This window comes from Anarrhichthys ocellatus, unplaced genomic scaffold (genome assembly GCF_004355925.1).
Source record: "Anarrhichthys ocellatus isolate YVR2014 unplaced genomic scaffold, GSC_Weel_1.0 scaffold1, whole genome shotgun sequence".
Classification (NCBI taxonomy): domain Eukaryota; kingdom Metazoa; phylum Chordata; class Actinopteri; order Perciformes; family Anarhichadidae; genus Anarrhichthys; species Anarrhichthys ocellatus.
The window spans coordinates 17,142,803-17,153,734 of record NW_022280031.1 but is presented as its reverse complement, the minus strand read 5'-3'; the positions used below and the strand labels follow the sequence as shown (position 1 = coordinate 17,153,734).

At 40.6% G+C, this 10,932-nt stretch overlaps 1 protein-coding gene across 1 annotated transcript; it reads left to right on the top strand.

The window, feature by feature from the left end:
- Positions 1 to 967: 967 nt before the first annotated feature.
- Positions 968 to 9,307, top strand: tomm34 (translocase of outer mitochondrial membrane 34). Its single transcript, XM_031855244.1, has 8 exons — positions 968 to 1,189; positions 2,437 to 2,579; positions 3,764 to 3,863; positions 4,236 to 4,388; positions 4,804 to 4,976; positions 5,127 to 5,274; positions 6,131 to 6,257; positions 6,899 to 9,307. The coding sequence occupies exons 2-8, from the start codon at positions 2,450 to 2,452 to the stop codon at positions 6,998 to 7,000; spliced, it is 933 nt and encodes a 310-aa protein (XP_031711104.1). The 5' UTR covers positions 968 to 1,189; positions 2,437 to 2,449; the 3' UTR covers positions 7,001 to 9,307.
- Positions 9,308 to 10,932: the final 1,625 nt, after the last annotated feature.

Genomic DNA, 10,932 nt, shown 5'->3' with positions numbered 1-10,932 from the left:
ATAATACATATTGGGTATTTTAATATATATATATGTAATTATATAATATATAGAGTGTGCAGGATTTATAGTCAACAACGCTGGATGATATGTAGAATACAACAGAGTGTATATTAAACTGTAAATATTATTCTGTAGGTAGTGGATCTTTTATTATTACAGGCTTATTGGCACTATGTGACTGATTTAACTGTTTGTTGTTGTGACGGCCTGTGGAAAGAAAAGGTTCTTATGTCTGGTTGTTTGGGCTCTATAGCGCCCAACAGAGGGGGAGAGAACAATCCAATAACCTAATAATGACTTCTGTATTTTTTGGAATCATTAAGGTCCAGGGACAGAGTGTCCAATGCTGTACAGGTTATAAAGCCCTCTTAGGCAGTTTTGTGATTAGTGATATTGGGCTATATGAATACAAATTACTTGACAGGTAAGTTATCACATACAGGCAATTTCATTTGATGTTTTGGTGCCAAATAAACAGTGAGAGAAAAGTAAACAAATGTATAATCTTAAATTAAAAAAAACAGAAATTTACAACACAAAAAGTGAAGAAATAAATATCTGTTAAACGCGCTGTACAGAATTTAAAATATGGAGGATGGTATGGAGAATAATGTGAAAACTCCACCCCACAAATTAAAATACACGTACATTTAATAATACTTTAACTTCTTTGGAAATAATTATTTTTTTCATCCTTTATTTAGCCATGAAGGTCTCATTGAGATACAAGCTCTCTTCTTCCAGGGAGTCATATATATATATATATATATATATACTCCACTATGCTTCTGTAATCCTGTGAATTTCCCCAGTGCGGGACTAAAGGATTATTTTATTTTATCTTATTTGATGTTACATCCAATATAGCCACCAGAGGGCTCACTACGATTGTCCAAAGTCCTACAATTTTCAAAGGACTCGAACGCAGCGTGTAAAGGGGAAGCGAAGTGGATACAGTAAAGTACGGAAGCCTCAACAATCAAACTGACTGAGAAGTACGAAGCTACAGCTAGCCGGCAAGTTCCTGAACCACAAAGTACGCAGAGTAATGTCAGTATTAACAACGAGTACAAATAATTTCAGGTAACGTTTCAGTTTCAGCCGTTTCGACCAAGTCGTTTTCTGACGTGAGGAGGACGAACATCCTTGTTGCCTCATCGCAGAACCGTTTTGCCCGGCAGCCCCGGTAAGAAGTGTGCGAGAGCTTTCTTTACATTAAGCTAACAGCTAGCTTAGCTTAGCCGTGACAGAGTGGTTAGCTCGCTAAGCTAATTTAGCTAACTGAAAACTAATCGAATTAGCAAATTTTTAGCTAGCGAGCTAATGTAGCAATGAGATAATTGTGAGGTGACGCCAGTTAAAACCAAAAAAGACAAACTGTATGTCGGTAAACCGGGCTGAATAAGACTCAGCTGGTAAATTAGTCATATGTTTGTGCATTATATACAATTATTATTGAAGTCTTTATATTGTATAACATTCCTGGCTGACAGCCCTGCAGTAAACTGTCGTCATTTAATTCCGTTGTGTTGAAACTGCGTCAGAGAGGTGTTGATTTATTTATATTAAAGAGTGTGTGTGATTTAGGTGTACTTCTCAGTAACGCAATGCAATATAATGGACCATTAGCTTCGAATTACAGGCTTCAAAAATTACAATAAAGGTGAAATTAACACCTGAACTGTGAGCTAGGTATACCTAATTATCTGGTGTGTTGTGTTAACTGCATATCTTTCTTCAGGAATCCAGGTTTTCCTCAACAACCATTTCTTATCTTAAGGAATGACTTGCATTTACAACGTTGAGATGCAGGTAGTAACAGTTTAAACCCAGAGCAGTCTAAACTGAGTGAGCAGGTTTTGGGTTCAGTGTGGAGATCTGAGAGCACACATTGCATTTCATATTTTGATATTTGTCACAGCTGAAGTTATGAATTGAAGAATCAGGGGTCTGTTAGTATCATAACAGTTTACGTACCATGCCAATTCAAGCAGGTACATCCAGATGGAATATAGTATAAACTTATTGTAATTTCAGTTTATTGGAATCGGTGCCAGCCAGGAGATAAAAAGTCAAGCTGACGCATTCCTAGAATACATTATTCCTGCACAGTTTGGTTCAGTGTATGGATAAGAAAGGAGGATATCAGATTAGGAGATTTGGTGCCATGGTCAACAATTCTCCACCATTGAGAATGAATCTTTGACCTAGAAGAAGATCACACGTCCTCTTTGCTGGCAGCCAGAACAAATCTCTTCATCTGTCATTGAGTAATTGTTGTAGAGACACTTGAGTTAAACAATACCACAGTGGACAAGGACATATTTTGAACAATAGATTACAAATACCCAGACTGTTGGACTGTTTAGAGGAGATATATGAAGTTTCCTCTGCTAAATGTTTGGATGTTCAGAGATGTGTTTCATCTTTCAGTAAAGAAGCAGAGATGCCTCAGAAACAAAGGTCCAAGTCCTGGACGGAGTTGAAACAAGTTGGAAATGAATGTTTCAAGGCGGGCCAGTATGGAGACGCCACCAATTTCTACAGCCAGGCGATCAAAGAGCTGGAGAAGTCCAGTAAGTGTTTGCTTGAATATATGAGTATAAACACAATGTTTGTTTACAATAAGAAGGGTGTACAACATGTACAATAGGCAAATGAAAAATTACATCAATGGAAAAGGGTCCTTTCAGCATGCCGATTTAAATGACACATTTATTTAAATTGGGATTAGGATTCCAGCCTGATCTTTGTCAGAACAAAAATGTCTGGCTGGTCCTTGCTGAGCCAATTTCCAAATGTTACTTAAGTAAAAGCACAAAAGTACTGGCTTCAAAATATACAAGTAAAATAACTCATTATGCAGAATAATATACATGTTGTTCGACTATTATTTTTTATGCATTAATGTGTTCTTCACTTAAATATTGCAGCTGTTAAAGGTGGAACTTTAAATACTTAATGATACACTACTTGATAATATGTCATCAGTTATTATTAGTTTATTTATATTTTTATTATGAAGTTGCTAGTAACTAATATTGTCAAATAAATATAGTAAAAAAAAAAATTAAAAAAAAGTACGACATTTCCCTCTGAGATGTAGAGGACGAGAAGCATAAAGTTTCATATGTAAAGTACTTGTACCTCATTGTATTTAAAGGGATAGTTTGGTTGTGGTATGTTATGAGGTACTCAATCATAGCCGGTGTATTTTTTGACGTTAGATGACTGTTTCCCCGGTTTGGAGAGACTAATCTATGTACTGCTGTGGACGTGGGCAGCAGCAAAACTTATATCGGACACCTAAAAGAAATGCCCTCCTTAATAAGTCAATACCCGTTTAAGTGTTCACTATATTTAGGGTGTTTTCTGACGGAGAACTGAAAGTGAAACTTGTGAATTCTTGGTGGAGTCTGGTTGCTCTGAAGAGAGCATAGATAGCTTTCACCTTCAGCTCGGTTTTCATCAGAAAGAGCTGTCCGACAGCAAGACAGCCCGTTGGCAGTGAGCCTAATACAAATGTAGTGTTTGGCAGACTGTTGTATTTTGTACTAGTTTTAGGCTCAGAGTCTCAGGATCTCTGCAGTGGTCTTCCTGTCCTGACCCTTTAAATCAATGTTGTGTCCACGTCAGTACCTCTCTCTGTTATTATAATGACTATCCTTTGTGTCAGTTGGCCTTTGCTCTTCTTTCTCTTCATGTGTAAAGGATGTTTGGCTGAATGCTCCTCTTTAAACGGTCTTATTTCTCTTTTAAGATAAGAGGAACCCCGAGGATTTGGGCATTTTGCACTCAAACCGTGCAGCGAGCTACCTGAAAGAGGGCAACTGTGCCGAATGTGTGAAAGACTGCAACATGTAAGTGTTTGTATTACACTGTGTTGTCTGATTCTGTGCAGTTGTCTTAATGTTTTTGTGTTTTTTGTATTAGTTATACCACATTTTAATCTTTCAGGGTTTTTGTTCTTGTCACTTGGCTTTTATCTTCTAATGTCGCTTCGATAAGTTAAACCTATGGAAAAAAGATGGACGAACATATACACACACTTCAGCTCCATTTTATTTAATAAAGTGATGATCAATCATGTGTTAGTACGGATGTTTTTTAGGCATCGTGTCTTGCAGCTTTGACTCTTTATAAGTAGAGTTGAGGCTTTCTCTGCCGTCTCGCGCAATGCAGGTGATCTGAATGAGTGTCTTAACTCGTGAAATGTACGTCTTTTCTCTCAGGTCTCTGGAGTTTTTCCCGTTCAACGTGAAGTCCCTGCTTCGTCGTGCTGCTGCCTATGAAGCTCTGGAGCGTTACAGGCAGGCGTACGTAGACTACAAGACGGCTCTGCAGATCGACTGCAACATCGCAGCTGCTCACGACGGCACCAACAGGTACCTGAGCTGCAGAAGACTTAACCTCTGTGACGTGTATTTAAACAAATATACAGAGATATGTATTGAGGTCAATTGTATAATCTATTCTCAACCCACCTGTAATCACAACCAGGTGTGTGCACCAGCAGATCTGTAGTTCTGGTTGTTTATAATCGACCTGTTGTTGGAGTTAACACGAGCTGACTAGAAATATGCATTTCAAAAACAGATCATCCTTTAAACTCTAGTGTCTGACGGGGAAAGCACAGAGAATGTTTGGGATTAAACTATTTACATTTCATGAGGATTATAGACTTTTTCAAGCTCTGGAAGCTCGATGTTGATGCCGCCGATGGATGGATTTATCTTTCACTACATTTAAAGTACTAAACAAGGTGTTTCGGCTCACTATGTTTTCTTTATTGTGTCTCAGGATGACGAAGGCGCTCACAGAGGCAGACGGTCCGTCATGGAGGGAAAAGCTTCCTCCCATCCCCACTATCTCTCTGTCTGATAGAGAGAAACTAGCCCAGAAAACCACAGCCAACGCTGCACAACCGAACCCTTCACCCAAACAGAACGGCACCAGACAAACCAACAAACCTGGTAAGAGGGTTTGTTTACTGTTGTTTTCTACTCGTGTAATTTTAACTATTACAAACCGAACTAGGCATTTATTAAAGTTATTAAATTTAAGGTTGATTCAGATGTAAATCCATCTTTTCCGTCTCTTTCTTCTTCTATCCTCCCCGTCAGCTCCCAGTGATAAAGACATGAAGAAAGGACAAACCCTGAAAGAAGAAGGCAATGCTCTGGTGAAGAAAGGAGAGCACAAGAAGGCCATAGAGAAGTACAGCCAGAGCATCAAATTCAACCCCACTGAGATCACAACCTACACCAACCGGTGGGTCACGTCTTCATTCCTCCATATTTTGATCCCTTTAATGGGAAGAACGCTGGTTAAAAGGATAGTTTGGATGTTTTAAGTGGGGTCGTATGAGGTACGGATACGACATATAGTATTTAAACAGTTTAACCTACACCTGTGAGCCAATTATAATTTACATAAATGTATCAGATTTAATGCATGAATCTGTCAATGCCAATACCATTTTTAGGAATGTGATGAATTACAGGATTTAACTGACTTTGTCTCAGGAGTGCGCATGTGAAAGTTTGCCTTCATGGCTTTCTGCCACAGACAACTTATTTTAACCCAAACCAGGAACTATTCCTAAACCTAACCAATGCTGGTGAAACTGTTTATAATGTAACTTTATGGTGTTTTTGGGAATATTTCTTGTCGTCAGTCTAAAGTGAATCCTTTATTTCTTCAGAACTGAAACTTGAGCAACATTGGATCACTTATAATGCTCATAATAAACTTTATTGATGAAACGCTTTTTAAAGCTCAAAGTGCTTAAAAATAGTCGACGGTTGCAACTCTACATGCAAAATAAGAGAGCGAAGCTGCGCAGCATTCAAATGTTTATTCATAATTCAAATGTCAACATTATGACTGAAGTATTCGGTGCAGCCCTTTAATAAACAAAAAATGATCTGGCATTCATCCACATGGACAATATTTATACAGAATCATATAGAAACATTACTGAGAGCCATTTAGGTATTGAATGATTTGCATTGAGTTCAGTGTCTTTGGGTTGTTTGTTCAGACTTGTAGGTTTTGTCCTAGAACATCCTTTACACAAGCCGTCTGGTGTTTTGACTCTATTTCCTGTGTGTGTCTGTGCGATCAGGGCGCTGTGTTACCTGTCTGTGCAGCAGTACCGAGACGCCGTCAGAGACTGTGACGAGGCTCTGATCATGGACAGCAGCAACATCAAGGCGCTCTACAGGAGGGCTCATGCTCACCTGGAGCTCAAGGTGAGAGCGGGAATCCTCCTCACTGCGGGTCACTTCCTCATTCACACACACGAGAGTAATCAGACGTGTCTGTCTGCAGGATTTCTGTACGGTGGACAAAATAAAAGCATTTCCCGTCTTTATAATTGCTGCCGTTTCCCCTCCGGCATTCTCTCCTCATCTCACACACAGAGAGGACACCGTTAGCTCGGCACTCACAGCTCCGTACAGTTGCAACTGTCGATTTGTTTTGGAGGTTTGAGTTGTGGTAAAGATAGAAATTGTTCATTCTGCATAGTGAATATATATACTTTTACTCTTGGTAGCTTACGTTAAGTATATTTTGATAAGTGAGATGTGTATGTGTGGAGCCACCGTCCTCTGTTTCTCCATAGCGCGCTACATTCTAGGCCCGCCCACTTTTTAATTGTCCGGATTTGATTTAAATCCCTCTTCACACCGCTCAAACTTTTCGTTTCAGGGGTAAATATGTCTGAGTACAGAAGCTAAAGACGCTCTAACTTCTGTTCACCTGGTTTAAAACCACCAGGGAGAAACGCCTGCAATCCTCAGATCAGCCTGCAGGTTTACTTCAATGTCACCGCTCTCCTCAAACTTGTTTAGTTTCTAACTCTTTTAATTCTCGTCGCCGTTTCCTGCAGGACATCAAAGGCTGTGAGGACGACCTGAACAGCCTCCTCAAAGTGGAACCAAAGAACGTGGCCGCCCTGAAGATGCTGCAGGATGCGCAGGATAAGAAGTGATGACGCGTCCGGGACTCGCGGAGGCGGCGGTGAGGATCGGTCCCTGCACTGCGTACAGACGGGGAGGAAAAGAAAACACACAAAAAAAACAGCAGAGCAGTGACGCGTTTCAGCCGCCTGACCTGTGTTTCCCAAAAGCTTCGTTCACGCCAACCATGTGTTTGATCCGTTTACTCACTGGAACAAACACGAGCTTGGTTTCGAGACGCTTCTGGAAAACGCAGCTCCGATTGATTAGAACTGAGGAAGAAGCCTTGATAATGTTTGTAGTTCTACCGGTTTTAGTGTCACTGAGTATTTATGGTTATTTATGTAAGAGCTGAGATCTTTGACGTGCATCACAATACTGACTGAGGACAACCCTTTACCATTAAACACCATTTGTAAAAGTGAGGTCATGTGGAGCTTCTGCTGGACGCCGAAACTTAAGCGTCGAGGTCCACTTACTGGCTTTTGCTGATCTTCCCCCACACCCGGGCTCGTCTTCATCAATGGATGGGACGTTAACGTGCAACACCAAAGATCATCTCTTAAGAGACCGGTTATCACACGGCGTCGGGTCACGTGTTCCAGTTCCATTGGCTGATGAAGATAATAGCATCATTAGAAAGCTTCCATTAATCAAATGGTTAGGTGCCCGTTAGGACCGGGTGATCTGGATGAATACCTTCCATCATGGTGTATGTGTATATATATATATATATATATATATATATATATATATATATCGTCATAATATTCAGCAACCCAAATTCCCTCTGCAATCAGGCTAATTGTTTTATTTTAAAATGTCAAAAACACTTCCATCACAAAATGTTTTTTTAACACATTGCTAGTTGAATAAATCTTCCGAAGCCCAAAGATATTAATTTTAGTGTCACAAAAAAGATCAAAGTTACGTTTAAGAAGTTGGAATCGGAAACTTCTGGAGGTTTTTGCTGGATAAATTAACGGATTAGTTCCAGATTACCGTTTCTTTGTCTTCTTTGACTTGTCGTTGCAGCTGCACTCCTGTTGTTTCGAATGTAAAGTCCATATTGAAGCTTCTCGATCGGACCATCCGACCAACTTGTGAAGGTTTATTCTGCGTTTGAATTACAAGTAAACAACCATTTTTAACATGCTGTTCTACACTCAGTGGTTCAACTATTTATCCCACGTTTGGTTTTCGATGAGTTCTTGTGTGAGAATGTTTCTTTCTCAGTGGATTGTTGCTCATGTTGCTCACCTCACGTGGTAGAGAGGACCATGTTTTTGACTTGGCAACTCAGGATAATTGCAGAGTTGGTCATATTAGGATTATTAATACTATGCGAAGACAGTAGATATACGTTAAATTTGTGTTTGAAGGGACAGTTCACCCCAAAATCTTAGGGACATATTATTCCTTTTAGCTGTAGTGCTATTTGTCCGTCTAGATTGTTTTGGGGTGAGTTACTAAATGTTGGAGGTATCTCCTAACTATAAACTTTGAGCTTATGAGTACAATGATGCGTAATACGGTTGGCGGGGAAGTTCGGCGGAAGGACGTCTCTACTCGTCTGAAAAACTAAGCAACTCGTATCAAAACAATCTAAAGTATAAATGGCACCAAAGTTTTTCATATTTCCTTTTCATGCACTTCAGGACCATTCTAGGTGATCGTGGACTCTGCTGACGTGAACGTATGTCTGTTTTGAAGCTTCGCCCTCCAAACCTTTCAGTGAGCTTTGGTCACAACGAAGCCAAACTCAAATCCAGAGCCTGTTGGGTACAACACATTCTCACCTTCTGTCCTCGTTTCAGACGGAGACACATCTGTGTCCCTCCACTCGGGAGTTATTTCTGTTTACAACCTTTAGGATCAGTTTGGTCACTTTACTTCTCGAATGACAAACATGTGAACCAAGTAGAAGTATCCTCAAACGGGTCGTCACGTACAAAATACCGTCTCATTCTGTGATCAAATGTTTTCTGTTTAATCTTATTTTTGTGAAACAAGTAAAATCACTTTGGTGGTCCTGCTGTAGCTCGGCAATCTCTATCGTGCCCGAAGTGCCTGTCTACGTCCTCCGTCTATTGCTCTGCATTTGTTTTCACCTCGAATGGAACCTTTCAGTTCCAGTTTCATGCCAGGAAGGTTTGTGAACCACGTGTAAACGTCTTCACGTCTGCTAAGTGTGGCTACAGCGCGACTCCATTGGAAACTGAGATCCGTTTGTTTCATCTCACTTTCATCATATTTCTGCTGTTTCTGTAACTTTCTATTTTGTTTGTCGACCTTCTGTTTTAACTGCAAATAAAAGTAAGAAATGAACAGACCCAGAACAACCATGGCTTCCTATGATTTTACATCTAAAAGTGCTACATTTATTTGTAGAATAAGCTTATTCACTTCCTGCCGGCGAGATGGATGAGAAGTTTGAGACCACTCCTGTGTGTGCGGTTAATATCAAAGATGCAGACGGTGTTGGTTAGCTGAAATGACTAGCCTGGCTCTGTCCGTGTGTTGTTAAAAAAAGACCATAAGTCATAAAAGTCATAGGACAATATGTCAAGAGTGTCATGAAAATGTCATCGTATACAGTGGGTACGGAAAGTATTCAGACCCCTTTAAATTTTTCACTCTTTGTTTCATTGCAGCCATTTGCTAAAATCAAAAAAGTTCATTTTATTTCTCATTAATGTACACTCAGCACCCCATCTTGACAGAAAAAAATAAATGTAGAAATTTTTGCAAATTTATTAAAAAAGAGAAACTGAAATATCACATGGTCATAAGTATTCAGACCCTTTGCTGTGACACTCATATTTAACTCACATGCTGTCCATTTCTTCTGATCCTCCTTGAGATGGTTCTACTCCTTCATTGGAGTCCAGCTGTGTTTAATTAAACTGATTGGACTTGATTAGGAAAGGCACACACCTATCTATATAAGACCTTACAGCTCACAGTGCATGTCAGAGCAAATGAGAATCATGAGGTCGAAGGAACTGCCCAAGGAGCTCAGAGACAGAATTGTGGCAAGGCACAGATCTGGCCAAGGTTACAAAAGAATTTCTGCAACACTCAAGGTTCCTAAGAGCACAGTGGCTTCCATAATCCTTAAATGGAAGAAGTTTGGGACGACCAGAACTCTTCCTATACCTGGCCGTCCAGCCAAACTGAGCAATCGTGGAAGAAGAGCCTTGGTGAGAGAGGTAAAGAAGAACCCAAAGATCACTGTGGCTGAGCTCCAGAGATGCAGTAGGGAGATGGGAGAAAGTTCCACAAAGTCAACTATCACTGCAGCCCTCCACCAGTCGGGGCTTTATGGCAGAGTGGCCCGACAGAAGCCTCTCCTCAGTGCAATACATATGAAAGCCCGCATAGAGTTTGCCACAAAACACATGGACTCCCAGACTATGAGAAATAAGATTCTCTGGTCTGATGAGACCAAGATTGAACTTTTTGGCGTTAATTCTAAGCGGTATGTGTGGAGAAAACCAGGCACTGCTCATCACCAGCCCAATACAATCCCAACAGTGAAACATGGTGGTGGCAGCATCATGCTATGGGGGTGTTTTTCAGCTGCAGGGACAGGACGACTGGTTGCAATTGAAGGAAAGATGAATGCGGCCAAGTACAGAGATATCCTGGAAGAAAACCTCTTCCAGAGTGCTCTGGACCTCAGACTGGGCCGAAGGTTCACCTTCCAACAAGACAATGACCCTAAGCACACAGCTAAAATAACAAAGGAGTGGCTTCGGAACAACTCTGCGACCATTCTTGACTGGCCCAGCCAGAGCCCTGACCTAAACCCAATTGAGCATCTCTGGAGAGACCTGAAAATGGCTGTTCACCAACGTTCACCATCCAACCTGATGGAACTGGAGAGGATCTGCAAGGAAGAATGGCAGAGGATCCCCAAATCCAGGTGTGAAAAACTTGTTGCATCATTCCCAAGAAGACT

Bases quoted from the DNA above. Each gene is read 5' to 3' on its own strand.
- tomm34 (XM_031855244.1), top strand. From the start codon at position 2,450: ATGCCTCAGAAACAAAGGTCCAAGTCCTGGACGGAGTTGAAACAAGTT. The intron at 5,275-6,130 runs GTGGGTCACGTC...CTGTGCGATCAG, and splicing joins ATCACAACCTACACCAACCG to GGCGCTGTGTTACCTGTCTG. The intron at 6,258-6,898 runs GTGAGAGCGGGA...CGTTTCCTGCAG, and splicing joins ATGCTCACCTGGAGCTCAAG to GACATCAAAGGCTGTGAGGA.